The 27,199-nt window shown below is 42.8% G+C and overlaps 1 protein-coding gene across 1 annotated transcript in view; it reads right to left on the reverse strand.

Moving 5' to 3' along the window:
- Positions 1-27,199, reverse strand: part of fer1l6 (fer-1 like family member 6) — a 656,531-nt gene that overhangs the window by 305,102 nt on the left and 324,230 nt on the right. The window contains exons 17-21 of the mRNA XM_034186126.1: positions 18,319-18,419; positions 18,077-18,179; positions 15,885-16,004; positions 10,685-10,837; positions 10,359-10,533 (exon numbers count right to left, since the gene is read on the reverse strand). Coding sequence (XP_034042017.1) covers positions 10,359-10,533; positions 10,685-10,837; positions 15,885-16,004; positions 18,077-18,179; positions 18,319-18,419 — 652 coding nt within the window. The remainder of the gene's footprint in view (positions 1-10,358; positions 10,534-10,684; positions 10,838-15,884; positions 16,005-18,076; positions 18,180-18,318; positions 18,420-27,199) is intronic.

Here is a 27,199-nt window from a genome sequence, read left to right on the forward strand (position 1 = left end):
TATCATATACTTGGTCTACTCCTGACACCCTGTTTGTAGCCACACTCATCAGTTACTTAACTACCCTCGGCTTAGCTCTGTGGGCGCACAGATACGCCAATACCCTTCAGAATGGCATAACCAGGTGTTCTTGAGCCTGAAGGAAAAGACGTGCGGTTGAACCGTCTGAATACATCGAAGCTAACCCAAATTTAGACCAAGAACCCAAAACTGACAAGGTATCCGAGCTACTAAATTTGGATTAGCCAAACCTGCTGTGAATAGTGTAAATAAATAGGCAAATGTAGGATGTGGTACCATAGTCGGACCACTTTAGTTATGTAATAGTCACCCTAAGCCACTCTGCTGGTCTGACACTAACCCTCCTCAGCCTCACTGCCAGTGGAAGACATCACCCATCAACCTTCACAGCCTTCCTCATCTTGGCAATTCAATGTTGGAGATCCAAAGTTGAATCAAGTGGGGGAATGTCATGGAAAGCTGTAATCAACCTCAACATCTTAAGTTTGCATATAAGCAAAGGCTATGAAAGTTTCTTCAAAAAGGATAAATTCAACACAGCAAGGCCTGGTATATCTCCAGGTGTCAAAGGGAGACTCTCCGAGCCGGCACGGGATGGCTCAGTGTCATAAAACCCCCACCCTTGCCGTGCCTTTTAACATTCAGTCTTAACAAAATGTATTTTGTTTTACTTGAAATACTCATCACTCACTCAACTTTAACCGCTTTTCTGGGTTCAGGTTGCAGGGGCAACAGCTCCAGCAGGGGACCCCAGACTTCCCTTTCCCGTGCCACATTGACCACCTCTGACTAGGGGATCCCGAGGCATTCCCAGGCCAGTGTGGAGATATAATCTCTCCACCTAGTCCTGGGTCTTCCCCAGGGTCTCCTCCCAGATGGACGTGCCTGGAACACCTCCCTTGAGAGGCGCCCAAGAGGCATCCTTACCAGATGCCCGAACCATCTCAGCTGGCACCTTTCAATGTGAAGGAGCAGCGACTCTACTCCGAGCTCCCCACAGATGACTGAACTTCTCACCCTATCTCTAAGGGAGACACCAGCCACCCTCCTGAACTTGAAATAAACAATACTTACATTGGAGCAAATTTAGCTTATGTTATTGACAAACTGTAATACTGTAGTGACCTAAATATATGGTCCAAGTTGTAATAAATTTTGTCTTTTATCAGGTTGTCCAGAAGGATGAAGCAGAAAACGAGCTTGCGAGTTCCACAATGGCTGCATTTGTCATCAGGGAGGAGGAGGATTCTCCACAGCCACCACTTTAAATCGGTGTTGTCATCGAAGGTGTGGAAGTCCTAAATGGGTTGCCATCCATCGCGCATGCATGTGCCATGTTATTTGGCCTAATATATGTGCTGAACCTGAGCTATCCAGGTGAGCTGAAACACACCTTTGATGCACTACAGAAGATCTTTATGGAGATCGAGCCAAAGAAAATGACTGGCAAAGTGCTCAGTCTCAGTGCTAAACTGTGAAACTTCAATTTGCCAAGAGAAATGTTTGGATCCGGTGTTTTTTGTTGGGTTTTAGAGCTTATGTTCCAGAATAGTGTATCACTGTTAAAAGGCGGAAACAACTTGAAAACTAAGGGTAACAGTGAGGGCTGGACTGGGGAAATTTTTCAGGTGGGGCATTTTTAACCAAGACCAGGCCACCACCAGGTATCGAAGGGGGAAAAAAAATTAAGCCTGCTGTGACAGTGTGTTTTTTTTTTTTTTGGTCCCTTAACCGATCAATGTGCACCAGGAGACACATCCATTTTAACACTATAAGAAGCATTATGAAAAGTTCTCCCGAAATACAGTTATCATAGGCTTATCAAAAGTACGATCTATTGACAGTAGGTCACATTACTTTTTAGACATAATAAGCCGTCATTTCATTCAGCCTTGTTACTTAAATTTAGAAATAGAAATTATATAAAAACATGTGTTATAGAAATACTGTAGGCTATACTATAAATAATATATCATTACTTGTGTGATACAATTCATCATATAAAGCAAGAAATGACTGGATGACTGGACCAATGACTGGATACAAAGGTTGAACTTTTGAAACTGCAATACACAAAAAGGCCACAAGATGGAGACAGTTAATAATAATAATAATAATAATAATAATAATAATACATTTTATTTGTATTGCACCTTACATTTCAAAGAAATCTCAAAGTGTAGTGAGACAGACAGTTGTCTATCTCACTACAAGCTACAAGTAACATCAAGGATTTCTTTTATTACCAATTTGTGTTGCTAATCAACTTAGAGAATGACTCTCAATTTAAAGTAAAATGTTAGGTATGTGAAATTATGCCAGGAAAACACATTTTAGACAGGGACACCGTTATACCACGCCACCACACCGCAGACTGTGTAAAACAGCATACTTCGTATGACCGACGCACGACCGTCACACAAATAGAATAAAGAATAAAGAAACAACCTAGGAGCGACAGCATGGTAGCTAGCCATGCACACCATTTGCACAAGTTACATTGCTAGGCTAGGTTACGTGACTGGCAGAGTTAGCACGAACGGAAATAATATCCAACCTTAATTCATATCTGAGTGACCCAGTTAGACAGCACTTTACTTCGGACCAGAAGATCAGAATGTCTCTCTCACACACAGATGTCTGATTTATGAACAAGTTAGGTTGCTGTTCATCAATTAATAGCTGAAGTTAACCTTCACTTACCGTCATGGCCGTAGTGGTCCCCGCCTCACTTTATAGTCACCCTTTCTTGACTTCAATGAAAATATATACTTGTTTTATAAAAAGTAAAATAAAGACCTCTTTCTTGACCTCATATTTAACTGTTGACAGCACTGTAACAGTAAAACTTGTAATTTCCAACCTACATTGTTAATAAATGTAACTATTATAAGACCCCACTCTTCACGGGGATCTTCAACACCTCCCTGGAGTCATGCCATGTTCCAGTATGTTTCAAGTCCTCAATCATAGTTCCAGTTCCCAAGAAACCACGCGTCACTGGACTTAATGACTACCGTCCTGTGGCTCTCACGTCTGTAGTCATGAAGACCTTCGAACGCCTGGTTTTATCCCACCTGAAGTCCATCACCGACCCCCTCCTGGACCCCCTGCAGTTTGCCTACAGAGCCAACAGGTCTGTAGATGACGCCATAAACCTGGCCCTGCACTCCATCCTGCAGCACCTGGACTCCCCAGGAACCTACGCTAGGATCCTGTTTGTGGACTTCAGCTCTGCATTCAACACCATCCTTCCAGCTTTGCTCCAGGACAAGCTTTCTCTGCTCCACGTGCCCAACTCCACCTGCAGGTGGATCACAGACTTCCTGACGGACCGGAGTCAGTGTGTGAGGCTGGGAAAAAATGTCTCGAACACTCGGGCTCTCAGCACAGGATCTCCACAGGGCTGTGTCCTTTCCCCTTTGCTCTTCTCCCTCTACACTAACTGCTGCACCTCCAGCCACGACTCTGTAAAGCTCATCAAGTTTGCGGACGACACCACCCTCATCGGACTCATTTCAGATGGGGATGAGTCTGCCTACAGGAGGGAGGTGGACTGGCTGGTGACCTGGTGCAGCAGCAACAACTTGGAGCTCAACGCCCAGAAAACAGTGGAGATGATCGCGGACTTCAGGAAAGCCACAGCCCCCCGCCCTCCCTCGCCCTCACCAACAGCCCCATCACCACTGTGGTCTGTCACCGCTTCCTCGGCACCACCATCACCCAGGACCTCAAGTGGGAGTCAAGCATCAGCTCCCTTATCAAGAAGGCCCAGCAGAGGATGTATTTCCTGCGGCAGCTGAAGAAGGCCAAGCTGCCTTTCCAGCTGATGGTGCAGTTCTACACGGCCATCATCGAGTCCATCCTCTGCTCCTCCATCACGGTGTGGTATGCCGGGGCCACAGCCAGGGACAGACACAGACTGCAGCGCATTGTGGCCTCTGCTGAGAAGGTGATCAGCTGTAGCCTTCCATCTCTCCACGACCTGCACGTCTCCAGGACTCTGGGCCGAGCAGGTCGGATCACAGCTGACCCTTCTCACCCTGCACACGGTCTATTCAAACCACTCCTCTCGGGCAGGAGGCTACGGTCCATCCGGACCAGAACCTCCCACCATAAGAACAGTTTCTTCCCCTCTGCCGTTAGACTCATGAACACCTCATAACTCAGTCACCTTAAGCTTAACTCTGTCACTTTATCATTTTATCACTGGTCACTTTAGACAATGTACTTTGGTTTTTATTTTTCTGTTTCTCTGTTTTTCTGTTGCACACAGCCTTTCATATTTCATATTTCTTTTTTTTTATCTTATATTTTATCTTATTTTGACAAATATGTTATATTTTATCTTAGCATTTTATCTCTTCTTAATGTTGCACCATTGTACCGAAGCAAATTCCTAGTCTGTGAATCAATCAATCAATCAATCAATCCTGTTCACTGGCAATGGCAATAAACTTCTTCTGATTCTGATTAAATTCTTTCTAACATTTTTCTAATATTTAAATTTTCTCTAAACATTTTACTTGTCGAAATTATTATTATTTTAAGTAGTATTAGTAGTTGTAGTAAAAAAGGCTTCAAAACTGGACTTTTAATCTAGGGGTGTTGTGAGGGGGCGACATCCTTGCCCCACACCCCCATTCCATCTGGATTCGCCCTTGCTTTGGCGTTTGAGCACAAAGAATGGATAACATTTATTTATGCAGAAAACATGACCAGATTTACAGGTCAGAAAGTTTTATTGCGTTTTCACATCATGCGCTCCCCAGAAAAAGAGTTTAGGTGCATTTGAGTGGAAAATAGTGTTAGTTGTTGACGTGTCGCGGAGGATCAGCTGTTTTAACGTGCAGATACGGAGCGGCTCAGCTCAGCTCTAAATAAAGGAGGAAAAAAAGCATAAAAATGTCTTTGTAAAGCTCAGTACAGGTGTGCTGTTGTCACTGCGCTTTAAGAGGTGACGACGAGTCGTAGCTGCTACAAAAAAAACAAACAAAAAAAAAAACGCGGATGAAAAGCTCACAGCTCGCTTTACTTAGTAAAAAAAACAAAACAACAACAACAACAAAAAAAAAACGCAGGCCAGTAGGCCATCAGGCCACCGGGCAAATGCCCGGTGTGCAATACTATCAGTCCAGCGGTGGTAACAGTCTTTATGGTTTTGTTTTATTATTGACATAAGTGATGTTTGTATTAAAAATGTAATAATTTAGTAATGCATAGATGACCAAGCTTTGATTACGGTTTGAACTACAAGCCATTAAACATTTTCTTAATAATTTAGATTTCTTGATCTCACATTTGTATTTGGTCAACATAATTTTCTGTTTTTGCATTCATTCATACAGTTCTCCTTGGACATTGTTAAAGATTTTTTTACATCTCCTAATGGCTGTTACATATGAAGAGTTCAGATACAAAACTCAGTATCTCCAAAACCATACATTTTTAGTTGACGCCAACATGTACTTGGCTGTCAAGGGGACCATTTGTGTGCAAAATATGAAAGAATTTGAACAAACGTTTTCATTTTATTGATGAAAGTCTGTGCATTTCCGCATAGGGTTTCCTTTAAATCTTCATTTTCAACTGCATTTTTCTCCATTTGGAAAAAAAGGACTTACTGGGTTTTGCATCTGAACTCTTCATATTTCAAGTGTTGCATGCTTTATTGCTTCACTAATTTGAATTGTTACATGGATGTGGGAGTAATACTCTGTTTCGTCTTTAAGCATATAAATATACTTTTTTTTTTCCAAAAATAGCGAAGTTTGCACACTGGAGACTGTTCTGCACTTAATGGCTTGGACATTTTAGGATTAAAAATGTTTAGACCACAAGTACTTTGTGTAAGCATTATGTGAATGTTAGTTGAAATGTTTAAAGAAATATATTTTTGTTCCTCAAGTGCTAATGTGGACAGCACGTGCAGGAAATTGGTGTGCTAACTGCTAAAATCATTGTTGATTGCTGGCAATATATGCACTACAATAAAACGCCAAGGTTTTTTGAAGATTTTTTGGGGTGTTTATTTATGGAAAGTGAGTTAAGCATTAACTTAAACAGGATACTATTAGATTCATTTGAAGTACAAAAAAAAAGTGATAACAATATTTGTGCAAATCTAGATTTTGTCCTTGACCAACTATGTGTTATTGTATTAACCTAAATATTTTAACTATGGAGTAATCAGAAATTAGAGTTTGTTCTAAGTAAGAAATTTATCTTGAAAAAAAATATTTACTTGTAATTCTAATTACTTGTAACAAAATTACATGAATTTTATTAGTTTTTTCAAAGTAAAAAATCAATTTGTTTAAATGAAACTAAAAATATTAGCTTTTTCCAATTTGAAAAAAATGTTTGAAACAAAGTAAATTAGGTGTAGATTTTTGTCTTGTGGGAATGTAAGCTTTTGATTGACATTAAATTAAAATTTATGGTTTCACCCAAAGCTTAAAAATAATTTGAGACAAGCTAAACTATTCAACTTATTTTATCAATTTCAAAGTAAAACCTTGTTTGGATTTAACCGTAAATCTCAATTTTATCAAAAAGAAATAATTTGGTTGTATCAAAGTGAAAACAGGTCCTTGTTCATTGAAACAAATAAACTTTTTTATTTGAACTAATACAATTTTTTATGTTTGAGAAAACTAATATTTTTGGTTGACATTAAATCAAAATGTATGGTTTTAACCAAATCATAAATATACATTATGAAAAACTAAAAAAAATTAGCTGTAACAAATTACATCAATTTTTTTAAGTTGATCCAAAGTATCATTTTTTCAGTGTATGGTCCACTGTATCAAAGGCTGCAGATAAATCTAAAATAAGAAGAACAACAGAATTCCCTGCATCAACAGTTAAAAGAAGGTCATTAAAAACATTTTAAAAGGGCTGTTTCAGTGCTGTGTCTTAATTTAAAGCCAGACTGAAACTTCTCCCCTATTTCATTAAGATCCAGATAAGCCTGCAATTGGTCACAGACACCTTTCTCTAAGACTTTAGACACAAATGGCAATTTAGAGATGGGTCTATAGTTGGACAACACACGCTCTTTTTGAGGAGCGGCTGGATGACAGCATGTTTTTGAGCTGATGGAAAACAGCCACTTAGTAGAGAGGTGTTCAGTGATAAATGGACTAATACACTCAAAAACATCTTTAAACAAATGACCTGGAACAATGTCCAAAGTGCAGGAAGAAGATTAAGCTGATTAACAATTTTAGTCAGCTCACAAATAGATATAGGATTAAAACAAAAACAGCATGACACACGGATGGATCTGCTGACTCCACCTCAAACACAGGAGATGATCTAAGATCAGAGATTTTATCTCTGAAATAAGAGAGAAAATCTTCAGAAAGGCTGGCCGAGGGCACAGCAATATTGCTAGCACGAGGACTAATAAGCAAATTCAGTGTGTTAAAAAGCACCTGAGGTTTATGACAGTTTGAGGACACAAGATCTGACATGAATCTACTTTTAGCAGCTTTAGCTGCTCTCTGATAGTCAGTCTGTCCCTCAGTATTTGCAAGGAAACGTGAAGATTATCTTTTTTTTCCCATTGTCGCTGAGTGCCTGCAAGAGCGCCTGAGTTCACAAGTGTGCTCGTTTAACCAAGGCTGTGCCATGGGCTTTAGGTGCTTTAGCCGTAAAGGAGCCACTGAGTCCAAAGCCTTTGTGCACGCACCATTGAAATAAGAAAGGAGTTCATTGGGAGTTGCGTTTTCTGAGTCGTTTCTATATGTTTCACGAAAAGCATCAGAAAACAGGGCGGCTGACCCAGTATTGAATGTGCGCACCCGGCGTGCCATGGCACATGGACTGACCACCCTCCGAGACAATGTTAAAGAGAACAAAACAGCAAAGTGATCATAGAAGTGGGTTTCACAAATGCTAATTGCATTAGGATTAAGACCGAAAGAGAGCACAATCTCCAAAATATGCTCCTTCTCGTACGTACAGCTTGACACAGACTGAGTCAAATTAAAAGAGTCAATCAAATTTAAGAAGTCTTTAACCATCGGCTTGGATTCGCAACAGACTTGGAAAATAAAATCCCCAACAATCAGAAAGAGATCGTAATTCAATGATAAGCTGTAGTCTGTAAAGTCCTGAATGAAGTCTTTATTTGTCTTTGAGGGAGATACACCAGCGCGCACAGGACTGGAATATCAAATCACAAAAGTCTGCAGTTAAAAGCTGGAGAACAGATCTGCCGGTTCTTGCCGACAGGTGTAGCTTTTTTTATATACAGTATCTAGCCCACCGCCTATTTTGATAAAGGTATGCAGGGGGTAAAAGCTCGGAGAAAGGTGAAGACTCACCGACTTGGAGCCAGGTCTCTGTGAGCAGCATTATTTCCAGTTTGTGCAATGTAAAGAATTCTTTCAATAAAAACATTTTGTTAGCTATAGATCATGCATTCAACAAGCCAAGGCGTAAAGACACACTTTCGCAGACCCGCGAGGAGCAGTGACACAGCGGCTGGAGGGCGCCAAAATCCACACCGCTGCGCTTCGCCAGGCGTTTCAGCCGAGGTGCTGCAAGTGGCAGATGGCGCAAGCCGGTGTCCAAATGCACAGGGAACACGGGCTGGATACATCATAATCCATACGATCTTCTAGATACTGGGAATCCAGGAGTCCCGAAGAGAGGGACAATTCCACAGTTGGACCTCCAGTGAGCCTTAATTTTCACAAGGACACCTTCACGTTTACTGCACTTTCTGGGTCGCTTCCTCCGCGTGAAGACAGGTAAGCGCAGCAGGTAAGCAGGTACAGAGCTCAAGGGAGGGGGGAGTCTGGATATTTGGTCCCCAAAATTGTTACTTAAAACCAACTCATGAGACAGTTTGAGATCAATGAGTGCCTGGCGAGCCTACACTAGCAATCCAGTGATGTTTTCGCACAAAATAAATGATAGTACAGCAATAAAGAACAGATAACACAGAGCAGGTAGACGACTGCCGGTACATGCTGGCGCCATCTTGAACTTCTCGACATAATTTGATTGTGTGAGCTCTTTCATAGTGCTATGAGAGCCTCTCTGTACACCACCTTAACGAACGGCAGTGAGATACACTGCCTCATGCCTGCAGGCAGTGGAATACCACAATGCTCACAATGCTTCCCCATACAAGAGTGTCACCTATGATTGCAGTGTGTTTCCTGCTCTGCGCATGTTAAAGCCAAAGCCTTCTTGGCCCTACTGTGGTGCTTTTCTCTGTCAGAACTCCCGTAAGGTAATGGACAGTGCCGAACTGTATAAATGTCTGTGACTTGTGAATAAAGAAATCTACATGCACTACAACAAGCGATTAAGATGTAGAAAGAACGTGAGAAATAAATGGTGTGCACTTGCGTTGCCAAAATGAGGAAATTGTGTCTCCTTCCTCCATCACAACTTCTACTCAATACATGCTTTTTTGCACATTTGAAAGATGCAATCTTTAGTGCGCTCTGTCAGTAAATCAGCAAGTGGATGTTGAAAACTATTTGGCAGTGCGGTCTGCTCCGCTTTGTATGCGGAGCAGACCGCACGGGAGCAGAGCGCCTGTCCTGGCTGTCTGCCTCATTTGCTGCGTGACCAGTTGCCATGTACCTTTGCACATGTTTTAACATGTGAAAACATGCAAACTGAAAGTGAAACAGGCCCCAAATTTCAAAAATTAGGATCAAAGCATGGTGATAAATGTCAAAATCAAAGATAAACTATTAATATCAAAGCTCAGTGAGGAGAATCAAAGGTGAGTGTTCAGGATTAGAGCTCAGCAATCAGGATCAAGGATGAGTATCAATGAGTAATTACAAACAAATTGCCAGGATTAACGTCAAATGGTAAGAATAAAAGTCTCCAATCTGGACCAAAGCTGAGTGATCAGGATCAAAGATTAGTATTAAAGTTGAGTGATCACTATCAAACATCATCAATCAGTGTCATAGATGTGTTATCAGGATTCTCTGAGTGCCTGTCCATAGATGTGTAGTAGTTGTAATTTAGACAATGATCCAGGTATACGTATGACAAGTAAAGATTTGGAGGAGGTGTGTGCTCTCTGCATGCCCTCCTGTTTATCATCTCTATATTTGTGTTTGATATGCTGGTTTTAGTCATAGAGATGAGTTTGTTTGTGTGTGTGTGTGTGTGTGTGTGTGTGTGTGTGTGTGAGAGTGAGTGAGTGAGTGAGTGATTATACTCCTTTGATTCATCTTTGAAGTCTGCAGTTTTTGTGTTACATTACAAAAGCGTTACATTAGTGTTACATTAAAAAAAATTACAAAAGCGCCAACAGGGTGAAAAGGGAGTGAAGAGATTAGAAATCTCACCTGTACACATCAGGTGTGTGGGAGGGCTGCTGGCATCACCAGTGCCCCCTGTGGCTGGGCTGAAGCCTTCAGGTAGATCATCCAGCATGTGGCTGGAGTCTGAACAAGCACCAAACCACAGATAGACGTCAATCTTCCCTTGAACAGACAAGTCTGCAACACGCTTCCCTGGAGGCTAGACGCATGTGCACACGTGCGCACACACAAACATGCACGCACGCACGCGCACACACACACACACACACACACACACACACACACACATCAGTACTGCAGGACTGCATTAGCATGTGGTAATTTTCCCACAAAGTGGTGTTGCTTGCTACCTTCAGATACAGTGTGATTATCTTGCCACAGTGGATTCCTCTCGCCTCCTGACTGCTGGAGAACAGCAGGTCCCGGGCTCGGACCCGGGCATATGCAACACGCTTGCTGTTGCTTAGCAACCACACAAAGACATCTGGTACTGTGTGCTGAGGCTACAATATATGAGGAGGAGTGTAGAAAATGTCAGAATGCAAATTGCATTGATGTGCCGTCTATGAAAGTATTAAGCCCCTTCACACATAGCAAGAATGGGCAGGAACTATTCCCGACACAGCAAGTATGGTCATAATCTGGATGCAGTTGGGAGGAAAAGAGGCGTGGTCAGCTGTGTCAAAACACATCCGGACTGCCTTGTGCACACCCCCAGGGTGCCGCCAAAAGATATTTCAGACAACAGTCAAATGACACATACTGCTGTCAGACGGCACTGACATTGGGGCTGTCACTCACCCATACAGTAGCAGATCTACACTGAATTACTTCCCGGGCGACATCCCGTCCAAGAGCCCCCCCCCCCCCCCAAAAAAAATAAACAGATAAAATTTTGCGCAAAGAGCCACATTTTTTTATTATTATATCATTAACATTTTAGAAGTGGCCCTGAAGTTGCAATTGAAATTGACATCAAAACCCCGCAGGCTACAACATTACTCCAGAACAAAACATCCATGAACTGTAAGTTTGAATAAACATGCCCTTACATTAGACACTTTATTAATCTGTCTTTCAGGGAGAAACAATTAGCTCTTTCATTAACCCTCTGGGGCTGACGCCGTTGTACACGATGGCTAAGACCAAGCTTTATTAAATTATAAATAACGTTTTAATGATATGAGATAGAAACATACTTTTTTTGCTGAAAAGTTAACTCCGTGGACTTTCAAGACAGCCACTGGCCATCTTTGTACTCCTCATATGTAGAAGCTGTGTGATGACGTGCGCAATGTGAGTGTCCAATCGGACTTGGTTCACCGTCACATGGCTTTCCAACATCCAATCGTAGGGCAGATTTACCTCACGTGAAAAGCCAAAGATCGTTTTCAGGAGTGATGTTACTAGTTGGCCCATTTGAATAGCCCCCTGGGTGCTCCAATGAGTACACCCAGTGTGCCCTGCACCATTATGCACAGTGATCAGTGAAAGACACCAGTGGACACTCAACTCCCTCCCTGCTTTGCCCCCTTTCCCCCTGTTGCCCTCCACTCACACATAAACACAAACTGGACTGTTTCACTTTCCACTCCCGTCTATTCCATAACCTCCCTAACCTAAGCTGCTGTGAAGATATTGCACTTTATACATACAATACTCTCTGCACAATGATCAACAACTGTATATATTCTTGCTCTGGTCATGGAATTTGCACATATCCATTACTGCTGAATGTTGTCCTGCCACTTTGCACTACAAGTATTTGTTTGTTTACAATTCTACACTTGATACTTATACTTTGTTATTATATTTCTACACTTGATACTTATACTTATACTTTGTTATTATATTTCTACACTTGATACTTATACTTATACTTTGTTATTATATTTCTACACTTGATACTTATACTTATACTTTGTTATTATATTTCTTTAATACCTTCTGTGAGGTCAGGGAGTCCAGAGATCAGGTATTTCAGTTCTCAATATGTCTGTGATGTACTGTAGAAATAACAATAAAGCTGACTAAGACTAAGACTAAGACTAAGCAGACGGAGAGCCAGAGAGTGTGTAACTATCAGGATTGCTCCACTAGTTTGCATGTGAATGTTACTGGATAACTCTGTTGCTTCTCAGCGTAAAGCACTTGTTTACCATATCAATGGAGCGAGGGGGAGGGGCCACTCAGACTCTAAAGACCCAAAGTGGGCCAAAGTGTGAATGAAAGCTGCTTTAGGAGCAGCACAGAACAGTCCAAAACAGAGTAGAAGTAGAAGTTTGTGTTGTAACCTTTGTGTAATAGCAGACAGAAAGTGCTTTGAGATGAAGACAACAAAACGCATAGACCATTTTGTATATATTGTTCAAGATGTGTATTTGTGTTTATTGTTTGAACCTTTTTGTTGTACAGTCTTTCACACAAGACCTCAAATTACCTTTATAAAGTGTTAAAACAGTTGTTTATTATAGTTTGCTGTGTTTTGAATAAATGTGTGTAGAAAATTATTTTCCGCTTTACTTTTTTCTTTCTTATTTTTGTTGGTAAACCATCATTACACTTATAAAACACAACAAAAGCATATATATTTTGAAAGCACAGGTTGTCCTGAAAAGAGAGACATAAAACTTGATTGTGGGATGCAGGGAGAGCTGTTAACAGCAATAATAAAACATTTATGCCAGGCGAGTGAACTGTCCCTCCCATTGGAGAAATCCAGAGGTAATGCTGCATTTACACATAACAACGACAAATCACGAATGCCATGAAGTACATATTCTTGGCCGCTGATCACGAATGTGATTATTCGGGGCAGAGGCGTCAGGTGTCCTCAGGAACTGCTGCAACCTGTTACAACACGTTATGATTAATGGCACGTGTTGCTGGAGAATTATCAGGAACCATTATGCACGGTCAAGAATAGTGTTCCGTGTTGTTGCGCGCTATTGCGCGTAACAGCGCATCGTTAAGTTCTGTCACGTTGTGAATTGTCTCCACACACACACCAATATTCATCCATCCGAATTCAGATCACTATAGTTTTTCAGAAGAACTTTGTGACTGCATGCGTAGTTGGGCTCTGTGCCATGGAGTGGCGTAGAGAGGAGGAGGAGGACAGAGCCAGATGTGTGGCTTCATGCGGCTCTCGCATTTTCCCCAAACATCAGGCACATGCAGCAGGTGGAACACCTGCAGGAGCACGCTGAAGAGCACTGAAATTAGACTTTTGGTGTCAGCAATCAAACTGCGGTGCAGTAGGGTTTAATTGTGCACGCGCTTCTTCCTCCGCCAGACTGGAGGAGGTGCAGAGATGTCTGGCTGCACGTGAGTCTCCTCTCGCTCCTGTAGTTGCTCAGACTCGTTCTCCCGCTCATCGGTTACAACAGCAGGTGGAATACCTGCAGGAGCGTCCTGAGGAGCTTCAGCAGGAACTGTGAAACAAGTTTAATTGTGCGCACATGACAGAAAACTGATTCGTCGTGGCGCGCAGTGAAATGTGATGCCGCGTTACAAGCCGTGTCAAAACTTGACAGTTTCCATGTCACTTCGTAATAACGTGTGACAGTTTGGGCTCCAAGAACCATCACAGGAACCACTACAAACATTGTCACGTTCTATTAAGGATCACTACTCATCAAGACGGATCAATACGCTCAGTTGCGACCTCCACGACGTGAGACAAAATGAGGGTGGTGTGTGACATTCGTGGAAGATTTTTTGACAGGCAAAAACATGCTCCACGAATATCAAGAATATCACGCACTAACACGTGCTATTAAGAAACCTATTCAGATGCGTTAAGTCACATTAAGAATGTCAGGAATGTGTCACGAATGACAGAAAAATGACATTCGTAACGCGTCTTGGTTATGTGTAAACGCACCTTAAACTGTCCTCCGCAGGCAGCACAGCTGTCCTCTTACTTTCACCATCTCACTGCTTCAGCAAGCAGGGGCGCATGCAGCTGTCTACAGGGGGTGCCAATTTGCCAATTCTACACACAGTGACAAGAAAACCATTTTGCGGTGGACATGATTTTTTTTTCAAGTGTTCGCCCCACGGTGCCGCTCATCCATAAATACCGTCCAGGGCAACAGCCCGCATGGCCCGTATCAAAACAGCCGTTGCACCTACACAATCAAATGTCCGCTCGTCTTCACATTCCCAGCGCTAAACTGACCTCTCATCAGGAGGAGGGTGCACTGGCAAGAGTGTGTGTGTCTCACAGCCTAGAACAAGTGATCAAAGCAGTGTGCAAGTGTGTGGCCGAAATGTTCGCTCAGCTGCATGTGTATGTATGTGTATGTGTGTTCATAAATGCTGGGCCAGCCGCTCCACGTGCACACGTGTGCGGGCGAGCACAGAAGTTGTCCATCCACAGAGCGCACAAAAAGGTTGATAACTGTCAGTGATCGCCTGCTTGTGTACAATCCGGTGAAAAATCCCTTTAGGTGTTTGATCAGTATGTACTTGCATTGCTAGATTTTATTCATCCAGTGAGACTCCATAACTGCTGTTGACCTGTGCTGGCAGTGCGCCAACTTCCCGCTTTCAGATGCACCCAGTGGACATTCTCTTTTCTCATTTTTAAACTCTTTTTTGTTGTCGTTTTACTTGATACGCATCTTAACACAACTGTAGTTGGACTATCATTGCAGGACAGCACTTGACATGGGATTTATTTATTCCACAGGTGGATTCTGCATTTGTCAGATGATCGAGGTTGCCAGCACACAGCCAGGTGAAAGGGGCTTCACCAGCTATCTGAGTTGTGCTGTGGAACACGGTGTACTGGAGGTGAGTTGCATGTTTATTTATGTTGTGATGGGCTGAGGAAACATATCCGCTGTGGCGACCCCCCAAACACAAAATGGGAGCAGCCGAATGGACAACACACCAGACAACGCACAGACGTAGGAAGTGAACATGTAATAATACGTGCATTACAGCGGTGACATCCCGTTCAGCTTCCTTGCAGCACTGCACCAAGCCTCTGACACACGCACAGTGACATATACATGTTATTACATAACAACATTTCCTTCGCCATCCAGTGGAGATGGACAAATGTGGCACAGCATGTCAGCAGGCTTTGCTGTGACCAATCGAAATCAGAGCTCAATCAACCGCGATTGGATCGTTTCAGATGCTGTTTTGATGCCGTCAGAATATGTAAATTGTGGTCAGATGGTGCTCAGATGCTCGGACACATGGACCGCCATTGGATAGGTGTCTCATCTCGACAGTGCCCAGAGGGTTTTGAACATGTGCATCACACTCGGGGTGATTTTGACCAACTGTGTGGACTCTCGCAGATGAGAACATTTTCGAACAGCAACTGGACACTTTTCGGATGTGCGCCAATTTGTCATTCTGATGCCATTCCATGTGATTCTGGCTATGTGTGACGGGGGTATAATGATGCAGATTCAAACATGCATGTCAGTGCATGTATGTGCTGCTGCTGACATGGACTGTTCGTGCATTTGTACTTCAAAACTCATTTCTCCATGGACACACTAAAGCATGAATTACAAAAATAATTACCTCCTCCACAAGGAAGTGCAGTTTGTGTGTGAGTTTTGTTGCTTCCTGGAGCATTACTTTCATGCCACCTCCTGTCCTTTTTCTCTGAGTGACAGAATGCACAGCTTCAATCATGATCTCCTGTAAAACACACAACCCCCGCACCCCCCCCCCCCCAAAAAAAAGATTCTTGGAGATTTTGATGACTGGCAGAGACAAAAGAGAATTTCATGACAAGGTGTTTGTTACATGTGAAACTGAACTAGTCTTATGCAGATTACAGTACATGTTTCCACTGTGTAATGGTCCAATCCAGATGCCTCCAAGCCTTTCTGGACAAGTGTTCAACTTAGGATGTGTGAAATCATACAACCCCAATTTCAATGAAGTTGGGACGTTGTGTAAAATGTAAATAAAAACAGAATACAATGATTTGCAAATCCTCTTCAATCTATATTCCGTTGAATACACCACAAAGACAAGATATTTAATGTTCAAACTGATAAACTTTATTGTTTTTGTGCAATTATTTGCTCATTTTGAAATGGATGCCTACAACACGTTTCACAAAATTTGGGACAGTGGCAACAAAAGACTGGGAAAGTTGATGAATTCTCAAAGAACACCTGTTTGAAAGATTCCACAGGTTAATTGGAAATAGGTGAATGTCATGATTGGGTATAAAAGGAGCATCCCCAAAGGTTCAGCTGTTCACAAGCAAAGATGGGGCAAGGCTCACCGCTTTGTGAACAACTGTGTGAAAAAATAGTCCAATAGTTTAAGAACAATGCTACTCAACATTCAATTGCAGGGAATTTAGGGATTCCATTATCTATAGTCCATAATATAATCAGAAGATTTAGAGAATTTGGAGAACTTTCTACATGAAAGCGGCAAGGCCGAAAACCAACACTGAATGCCCGTGTACTTCGATCCCTCAGGCGGCACTGCATTAAAAACCAACATTATTGTGTAAAGGATCTTACCGCGTGTGCTCAGGAACACTTCAGAAAACCATTGTCAGTTAACACAGTTCGTCACTACATCTATAAGTGCAACTTAAAACTCTACCATGCAAAGCGAAAGCCATACATCAACAACATCCAGAAACACCGTCACCTTCTCTGGGCCCGAGCTCATTTGAAATGGATAGAAGCAATGTGGAAAAGTGTGCTGTGGTCTGATGAGTCCACATTTCAAATTGTTTTTGGGAATCATCCAGATTGCTACCAGCGCAAATTTCAAAAGTCAGCATCTGTGACGGTATGGGGGTGTGTTAGTGGCACGGGCAACTTACACATCTGTGATGGCACCATCAATGCTGAAAGGTACATCCAGGTTTTGGAGCAACACATGCTGTCATCCAAGCTATGTCTTTTTCAGGGACGTCCCTGCTTATTTTACCAAGACAATGCCGAGCCACATTCTGCACCGGTTACAACAGCGTGGCTTTGTAGTAAAAGAGTGCAGGTAATATACTGGCCTGCTTGCAGTCCAGACCTGTCACCCATTGAAAATGTGTGGCGCATTATGAAGCGCAAAATACGACAACAGAGACCCCGGACTGTTCAACAACTGAAGTCGTACATCAAGCAAGAATGGGAAATAATTCACCTACAAAGCTTCAACAAGTAGTGTCCTCAGTTCCCAAATGCTTATTGAGTGTTATTAGAAGGAAAGGTGATGTAACACAGTGGTAAACATACCACTGTCCCAGCTTTTTTGAAACGTGTAAAGTTTATCAGTTTGAACATTAAATATCTTGTCTTTGTGGTGTATTCAATTGAATATAGGTTGAAGAGGATTTGCAAATCATTGTATTCTGTTTTTATTTACATTTTACACAATGTCCCAAGTTAGTTTGGTGTCAAGTAAAATTTGTTTTTCCCCTCTTGCTTTCTTTCTTTTCTGTGAACAGTTCTTCTTTGACTGCAGAAGATTCCTTCACAGACTCCTGCTCTACTCCCAGCTTGGAGCCAGCTCTCCTGATAAGCTTGTTGCTCACTGGAATTGGGGTTGTATCATTATTGCATGCATGCATGCCTGTGTGTGTGTCTGGATACAGAGTAGTGATATTTATCTGTCTGTCTATCTAATTCTGTTTTTGATATTCTATTTATTCATGTTGTACATGAGTTGGTTTCAGATAGTGTCCAAAGCTTTGCCATGTGATGACCTGTGGTCTGACTTTGTGTCATTTTAGATTTCCTCACCAGCTCCTCTTTACACATGGTCAGACGCTTCTTGTCCAACAATGTCAGGCTAGATGACTTTAGTGCCACCTTCAGTTTGCCCTCTGCAATGGCTATAAAGCTCCTGCAAGGGCATAAAACACAAACTTCTTAGAGTCATCATAGTACTTCAGCAAAACCTGATTTCATGAACAAAATATTATGAGGGCTTCATCTTCCACTTGGCACAAAGTAATGTACGGACTGCTGACTGGTCCACATACCTGGCATCCATACAGAACTCTTTAATGACTTTTCTGAGCACATTTTCTGCCTGTGGGTCTGACCTTTTGTTGAGTTCAGCTGCATGGTTCACACCCTCCTCCTGAAAAGAAAAAACAAATAAACAAATAAAAAAAAACCCCAAAATCCTACCTCTGAACCTGAATGTACTGCGCTGACACATCAAGACAAAATTAAATCTCTTCAGCCAATTCAGGCAGTTTGAAATAAACAATAGACACAAGCAGCACATGAAATACAATTGCTTCTGTCCAACAACTTTGATCTACAGGACATCACAGTTTGACTCATCTCTGAATCACCTCAAACAACAAATGAAGGCAGCATAGTGATGGAAATAGATGCAGGAAGAAAGAGCATGATACCTTGCATAGGGCATGTTCAGACTAGGTTAGTGGTGACAAGTGCCACCACATATTGTACTGTGATGATTAGTGCAGTATGTTGACATCAGGAACAGTAAATAAGGTTCACAATGAATATTGATCTTCTGTGAAACCTTTTCTTCCAGAGTCAGTCCTAACAAGCGCATCTTGCTCAGTTTTGTCAATTTTGACTTGGCTGTTGCTGTGAGCAAAGCTTTAACATTTTCAGTACTTGAGGCTGTAAAAAAAAAAAAAATCTGCATTGTTAGTAGCGATGAGGAACGAAACCCGTACTCTCTTCACCCAAAGCGATCAAATGGATTAATGTGATTATTAACCATCAGATCACAAGGTAGAACGGCTTAAATCATTCGAAAGTTAGTTTTAAGCAGAAAGAAGGCCGTTTTAAGCAGAAAAGAGGCAATACGGTGCGAGACGTCGCGCAGCGCTCTCAGGCGCCGTTGTCAGCCTGTTTCAAGCTGAAAACCTCCAGTTTCAGAAGAAGTCGGTTTCAGCATTTTATCCGGATATTCCACTGTTAAAGGAGATTTTTTTTAATGAAAGACGTGCGGACGGGTCCGCGCGTCGGGACGCAGCCGGCGCGGTGCGGCGGCACAGGAAAAACACCTCCGTGTTGATAGCCGTTTGTAAAATCCAGGCGGCTTTTGATGGCTTTCAGTGGAGTGAGTATATGTGAAATTGTTTAACAGCTGGACATGTTCCAACTTGTCCTTAAGGCTTCAAACGGAGGTGTTTTTCCTGTGGCGGAGCGTCGCGGCGGCTGCGAGCCGACGCTGCAATCCATCCGCACGTCTTTCATTAAAAAAAATCTCCTTTAACAGTGGAATATCCGGATAAAATGCTGAAACCGACTTCTTCTGAAACTTCTGTTCTCTCACGACGTCCTGGATCAATAGAGCCTGAAATGTGGAGGTTTTCAGCTTGAAACAGGCTGACAACGGCGCCTGAGAGCGCTGCGCGACGTCTCGCACCATGGGAAGTCCTTAAAGCGACAGTATCACCTCAAAATCTCTCATCAGCCGTTAAAATTTTCACTGAAAACCAGCTTAATTTTTCGAACCGTGTCCACTTTGATGTGTCTCACAGGTTTAGAAAAAATTTTGATCAAACAAAGCGCCAGTCTCTCAGCAACTTCTCAAAGGAATTCCGACGAGGGGCTGGATGACTCCTCCCACAAGGAGTGCTCACAGGCGAATGACGTCACCGACAGGCGTGGAAAAACTCACACATGCGCACGAGGGTTCAAGCGTGTCTGACGTAAAAACATATGAATGAAATCCATATAGTTTTTGAAAAAAATAAAAAGGACCTATACTTTATTGACAGACCTCGTATTATTATTATTGCTTATCCTTGCACACGCTGTATGAGGAACATTTTCCTCTACTTGCACCCATCTTGTGTGTTTTTTAAGAGCTGACGTAACATGAATTTCTCCTCTGTGAAATCAATAAAGTTTATCTTTATCTTGCTTACCTCATCATGTTTTTCGACCACCTGCTTGTTTTTCTTGACCACGCCTCCAGCCTGATGTTTTTTGTACTGTTGTTCATTTTTGACTGCCTTACCATGTATACCAACTCCAGCAAATATCCTCAGTAAATGATTTAATCCTACAGAGCTGTGTGTTTGTGTCCTGCAATTGTGTCCAGCCAGCTTTGAGGAACAAGCCTGATACATTTAGCATTGCAATATGGATTTCACAAATAGATTAGGTTTCTAAACTGTGCTGATTTGTAGTAGCTCACTATGTTTGGGAGAGATAATCCTCCTTTTTCTTTGAGCAGTTGCAGTGTTTTATACCCGTCACACATAATCGGAATCACGCCGAGTGGCGTTGGATAATGAATTGGCATACATCCGAAAGATGTTGGATTTCAGTTCCAAAATGTTCTGATAGCCATCTGCGGAAGTCAAAACAGTTCGTCAAAATCTGCCGGCGGCCCTGAGTGTGACGCACATGTTCATGATTCTCCGGGTGCCACAGAGATGGGATACCTATCCGACAGTGATCCATGTGTTATTTGAGGACCATCTAACTGCAATTTACATATTCTGATGGCGGCTAAACAGGATCTTAAATGATTTAAACGCATACAAGGGAACCTCAAGATAGATCTGGCACAGTATGCCTGCCGGTATGACCCACAGTGCCACATATAATAATGCCCCCCGGAATGTAAAGGAACTGTTGAACTGTATGTGGCATGCTTCATCATGATAATAATTCATTATTACTATCATGTACAGTGAATTTGAACAGCTTGAGATCCGTCCAGCTCCGAGCCTGACGTGCGCAATGACATGTTACTGCACAGCGTGGAGAGGCAGCTGCCTGTGTGATGGAGACAATAGTTATTTACACATTATTTACATTGCCCTGAAGCTCTGTGCACTCCGTGCACTGTGGCACCGGAGCCCCAAATCTGAACAGGCTGTTATATCCACAATAGACCTTACAGTACAGATATTTATCCATCCATTAAATAATGTGAACTATTGTCTCCATCATAACACGGGCAGCTGCCTCTCCATGCTGCGCAGTAACGTGTCATTGTGCGCATCAGACTCAGAGCTGGATTTCTCTCACAATTTAATAAGTGTCCACTAGGGCGTGTCTTAAAAAATGAAATTAGGAAATGTTATTCTCTCGCCCACTGAAACGGTTCAGTTGATTATAAAAACACTGCACAAAAAAGGATTTTGAAAACAGACTATTTAGAGGTGCCCCTGAGCCACTGAACTTTATGCTCGCCAGCATTATAGTTATACAACATGTAAATCGCACTTTTCATGAAAACAGAGTAGTAATTTCGTCTTCTTAGCAGTTCTAAGCCCAAAGTATCCTCCTTTTTGAGCTGCCACACTCATTTATTTGTTAGGGCTGTCTTTGTTGGTGTCGGGATCCTCTTTCGATGGTCGTCAATGACTCTGAGGAGGGACTGGTACTGTTGCTCACCAAATGTCAGCTTCTTTTTGAGGTCCTGAGCCAGCATGACAGCTCTCTTAGGTCGGTTGTTCACAATAGAGTGTGGCCAGGTGTCGAGCTGCAGCCTGGTACTCCTCATCGGTCTCCCATTCAGAAGGGTCACAGAGCAGGAACCCCTGCAGGAGCTGAAGAATCTGGAACAGGGACTTGGAGTTCCTTCTTTTGAGTTGTTCCAGCCCATTCTCCTTGGAAGGGACATCAGGGATATGTGGTCATTTTGGGGGCTGTGCTGGGGCAGTGCTTTCCAGCGCCTTGATGATCTCTCGGTTCTTCCCTGCTGAGACTCTTGGGTCGAAGAGGGCCATGGCCACCAGGTCCTTGGAGATATACCAAAGATGTCCTGCTGGTTTCTTTTTGGTAGCCTCAGAGACTTTCTTATTTGGGTACTTCATTAGTGTCTTCATCCGTCTCCCATCATTTAGGGGTGCCTCCACAGCAGAAGGTGCCATGAACCATGGCCTCATGTACACTACAACTGAGAAGAGGGCCAGCTCTCGTATCCCGAACTCCTTGGACTTTGTCAGGCAGAACTAGCCATGGAAGAGGAAGATCTTTATAGCATAGCTGACCTTGACCACCCATTTGGCTCTGTGGATTGCTCCCAGGTGCCAGAACCTCGTGGCTCCCTTTGCATCAAGGAAGACCAGTGCCAGGTGGAGAAATTCCTGACAGTCGTTGCGAACCTGCTTTTCACGTGAGGAAGCAAATGCGACAAGTTCATCCTTCAGTTGAGGGGCCACTCCATCAGGGTCCTCCAGGGGTGCAAAGTTAGTGTGATTGATGGAGGGCCAATTGTTAAGGAACCGCTTGAACAACAGAATCTCCGACCATGTGGCTGCAGACCCCAATGGAACCTCGAAGGCTGCTCCAATGACCAACTCCATCACATGATGCCTACAGGCAAAGTGAAGTAGGTCCTTCTTGAGTGCCTGTTCGATCAGGGCACAAGCCCCTCCACATTACCCCGTGTTAGACGTTGTTATGTCAAAGCACATGGCTGCTGTGTGGCTCTTGATTCCCCAACTGTTTAGGCAGTCGGTCACTGCAGTGGCTTGTGCCTGGCCAGTCCCCGATGGTAGAATTTGGCAAAATACTATTTATCTATAATCAAAATTAGTACATTTACCTGTTATTTGACATAATATTAATGTACTTACCAAAGATGTTGCTGAAATTTTCTGAAAATAGATGGCATCTGACAGGTCCCAAAAACACCAAGTTTTTGGGTGTCTACTAGTCAGGGGTGCCGAGACTGTATACTTTGGGGTGGGGCTAACTCAACAATAGAAAATGTGATTTGTATGCAATAAAAAATGCCATAGAAGTAACAAACCATTTGATTAGATGAAGTAATGGATGGCAAAATATATGTTTTGTGACATCAAAGTTGAAAGTGGGTTAAAAGGGGACATGGGCTTAATGGGCATGGTACACTTTCCCTAAATGTTGAGCCAGATCACTAAAATTTCATCAAGTTATCTAAATTCCTGAGTGGAACTAAACGGGGGGGGGGGGTAAGAGGCATAAAAATCATTCATTCATTCATTCATCTTCTACCGCTTAGTCCAATTAAGGGTCGCGGGGAGCTGGAGCCTATCCCAGCAGTCATAGGGCGCGAGGCGGGGTACACCCAGGACAGGACGCCAGTCTGTCGCAGGGCCACAAACAGACAAACAAACACAGACACACCCACACACACACCTAAGGACAATTTTTTTAAAGATTCCAATCCACCTAACCCGCATGTCTTTGGATGTGGGAGGAAACCGGAGCACCCGGAGGAAACCCACGCAAACACGGGGAGAACATACAAACTCCACACAGAAAGGCCATGGGAACTGAATCCACGTCTTTCTCGCTGTGAGGCAACAGTGCTAACCACTAATCCACCGTGCTGCCCGCATAAAAATCAGAAAGTCAAAAATAAGACACACCCTAACATAGTTAATAATGCTGGCGAGCATAAAGTTCAGTGTCTTTGGGGCACCTCTAAATATTGTTTGTTTTCAAAATCCTTTTTTTTTTGTCCACCTTCTAACTCTGGAGGAGATATCACATGGAGCTTGTGCCAGGCTGTTACACCATTAAAACACATGCATCTTACCTACAACAGCGGTCCAGGGGTGTTTCACAGCGCAGACAAGGACATGAAACCTGGACAGCAGCCTGCGGTTAGAATCCTCTCACCCAAAAGAAAAAAAATTATTCGATGTGATAATCCAACCATCACGGTGTCCAGAGTTGCATTCTGCTGCTGAAGTGGGCAAACAAGAAAAAAGAATGTTCCCTGGAAAGGCGCCGTCTGAGGGACTGTATGGCCCAATGCTAGCAAACTTTGGAGTGAAGCTGTCCACTTGTCCATGTGTGCCCCGTGCACGCTTAGTGGCCCAGGCAGTGTTATGCACACACACACACACACACACACACACACACACACACACACACACACACACACACACACACACAGAGCTGAGTGAATTTTACAGCCCTACGCATGTGCGTGGAGCGCAGGTGTGTCATGCACACACGAGCGAATGTGCGCATGAGGAAAACAGTGCTCCAGTCTGCCCTGCAGACATTTGGAGATCGGGCAGTCTGATAATGCAATATTTGCCGTGTCGGAATGGCTCCTACATATTCTTGCTATTATGGACTGTGACTACCCCAAGTCTGCCTGTGTGACCTCACAGTTGATGTATCAGTGTGACATAGTGTAATAATAGGATGGGCCAGGATCCACAGACACACAAGACATATGAAGGACATGTGTTTGTTCACTTTTACTGAGGGACACTTGTACATAACATAGGATAAATACAGATTTGCATATGGATATGACATATGTACAGACATGGCAGGCAAGACAGTCATTATCACTTATCTACACATGTCCACATTACGTGCATGAGTCAGCTGAGATTGCAGGTGTATGCACCCCTATCCTGAATATATCCCAAGGGGGCATGCGGATGTAGTGCGGATTTTTCTTGTTCAGGAGGCACTCTTGGTCTGGGGCCTGGAGCCAGTCCATCATTTTCTTCTCCTGCTCCTTGGGGAACTCTGCCATGACCACCTCATATCTCATGCTTCAGTGGACATGTGGCTGGCTCACTGGGAGGGCGCTCGATGTCGGTGTCACGAGGGTGGTCTGGTGCTGGCTCCAGGACCTGGGCAGGTGTGGGTGGTGGCGAAACAGGAGGGGATGCTGCTGACTCAGCTTATGCCTGTGGTGGTGATCCCTGGTGTGAGACAGGAGATGACTCAGCTGGGCGTTCCTGGGCTGTTCTGCATCTGCCTCATCCATGGCAACGGACGATGGTCACGTTCTTTACCTTTGCTCTCCTCTTCTTGGGGGCCATGGCAACACTGAGTGGTTGAAGATTTGTATGAAATCACGGTATTGCTGGGTTGTAAATGCTGTGTAGCACAGGATCCTAAGGTCATCAAATGTGGACACTGGTTTGCGCCCCAGCGACCTCCCTTCTTATACTATCCGGTCTTGCAGTCATTGTGGTCCAACCACATTTGACGCCCAGCCGGGATGTTCCGGGTTCATTCATGGTGCATTCATGGGCCAGTAAGAACATTCTGGTTGCATTTGGATGCCACTCAGGAAATTGTGCTCAATTAATTCGTATTCGGGTGCCACTCGGGACATTAGGATGGCATCCGTGTTGCATCCGGCACCCACTTAGGACATTCTGGGGGCGATCAGGTGGATTAAGGCTCATTCATGCCACATCCCGGACATTCTGGCGGGTTCTGTATTGGCTGGCCATAGCAGTATGTCAGCCAACCCTGTTCAGATTATTCCGAATGCTGTTGGAGTGCCATTTTGAATGCTTAGACTGCGGTCAGAATGTGATCAGACTGCACTTTGACCGCCATTCAATATTTTTCCACCTCAAATACACCTCGAAATTAGAGAGCATGTGCTCTACATTCACGCTGGCTGCATGACTGTGCCCGACTGTTTAGAATGCACAGATTGCTGTCATAGGTTTGCGAATATGCCTCGACTTTGGCCGAATGTACGTCGGATTTTCATTCGGACGTCATTCGGCCTCTAGCATGACGGGGGTATTAGGAATTACCAAGATGATGGCGTGTCTCAAGAAGCTGGTGTTTCTCCTCCATAAAGGGTAAAGTTAAAGCCTTTCAATAATGTTGGCGATACTCTTTAAATATTTTATACCATTCTGCAGCATATCCATCTTCACCTGGCATTTAATTTAAGTCTTGAGATGGCATTATCCAGCATTTTTTGTGTTATTACATTCATCATCATTTTATTGTTCTGACCCAATGGATGGTAGATCCAGTGAGTTAAGTAAATGTGTAATACTCAAGAATTGTCTCTTTTCAGTCTGTATACAGACCTTTATAGTAATTTTCAAAGGCATTTTGTATTTCATTTAATTTATGACATATTTTCCCAGATTGTGTGTCCTTAATTTTATACATTGATCTTTTCTCCTGTTGCCTTCTTATCGTCCAGGCTAACAGTTTTTTTTTTTTTTTTTTAGCTCTTGGCCCATTATTGTAGTATGTTTGTTTGATAAACTTAATTTTCATCTTCTCATGACTCATGACTGTTGAATGAGATATATCTGATCTAATAATTTGGGAATCATTAAGTTCCATGTGTTTCATTTCTACATTTTTTTTTTGTTCCTGAAGCGTGTCGTTCATTTGCTTCTGTTTCTCCCTCTTTTTAATTGCGGACAACATACGTTTTCCCCTTACTGCTGCCTTGGCAGCATCCCATACAGTACCTGGAGACACTTCATCGGTATCATTTAGTTCTAAATATTCTTTAAATTAATTTTGAATAAATTGATTGCACAAAAGATCATTTAATAAGTTTGTGTTAAGCTTCCATGTTGTATTTTTAATTTCAGAGTCCAGCTGTATGGATAAATATACACCTGTGTAGTCTGAGATATCTTTAACCCCGTGACACTTTAGCATTCTGTGTCCTCCTGAATTAAATAATGAAGAAGTAATCAATTCTTGATTATGAGAGAAAGAGAAAAAGGTAAACTGCGTTGCTGTTGGATTTAAGTCCCTTTATACATTCGTCATAGATACTACTTCAAGGAGAATTTTCTTAACAGGGACTGTCTCAGGATTAATTCTCTTTGTTACATTAGAGGAGTCAAGTATATTCCGATCTCCACCACATATAAGGACCCCGTCAGTATCTTCAGCAATTAAATCAAATATTTTCTGCATAAATGCTTTATCATTACCTGGGGTCTAGACACATTTAAGAGGGTTACCTGTTTGTGATCAATGTAACCTTTGACTAGAATGTATCTCCCCCCAGTATCCTTTATCTGTTTAGTGGTCTGGAATGTAACTAATCTACTGTAACTAATATAATCTAAACATATTAATAAAAACATCTGTGCAGAACAAAACAATAACCTCCAACAATGAAGTAACGTAGCAACTTCAGAATGGGGAGGGGAGGCCTCCAAAGGG

Source organism: Thalassophryne amazonica, chromosome 14 (assembly GCF_902500255.1).
Source record: "Thalassophryne amazonica chromosome 14, fThaAma1.1, whole genome shotgun sequence".
Lineage (NCBI taxonomy): Eukaryota > Metazoa > Chordata > Actinopteri > Batrachoidiformes > Batrachoididae > Thalassophryne > Thalassophryne amazonica.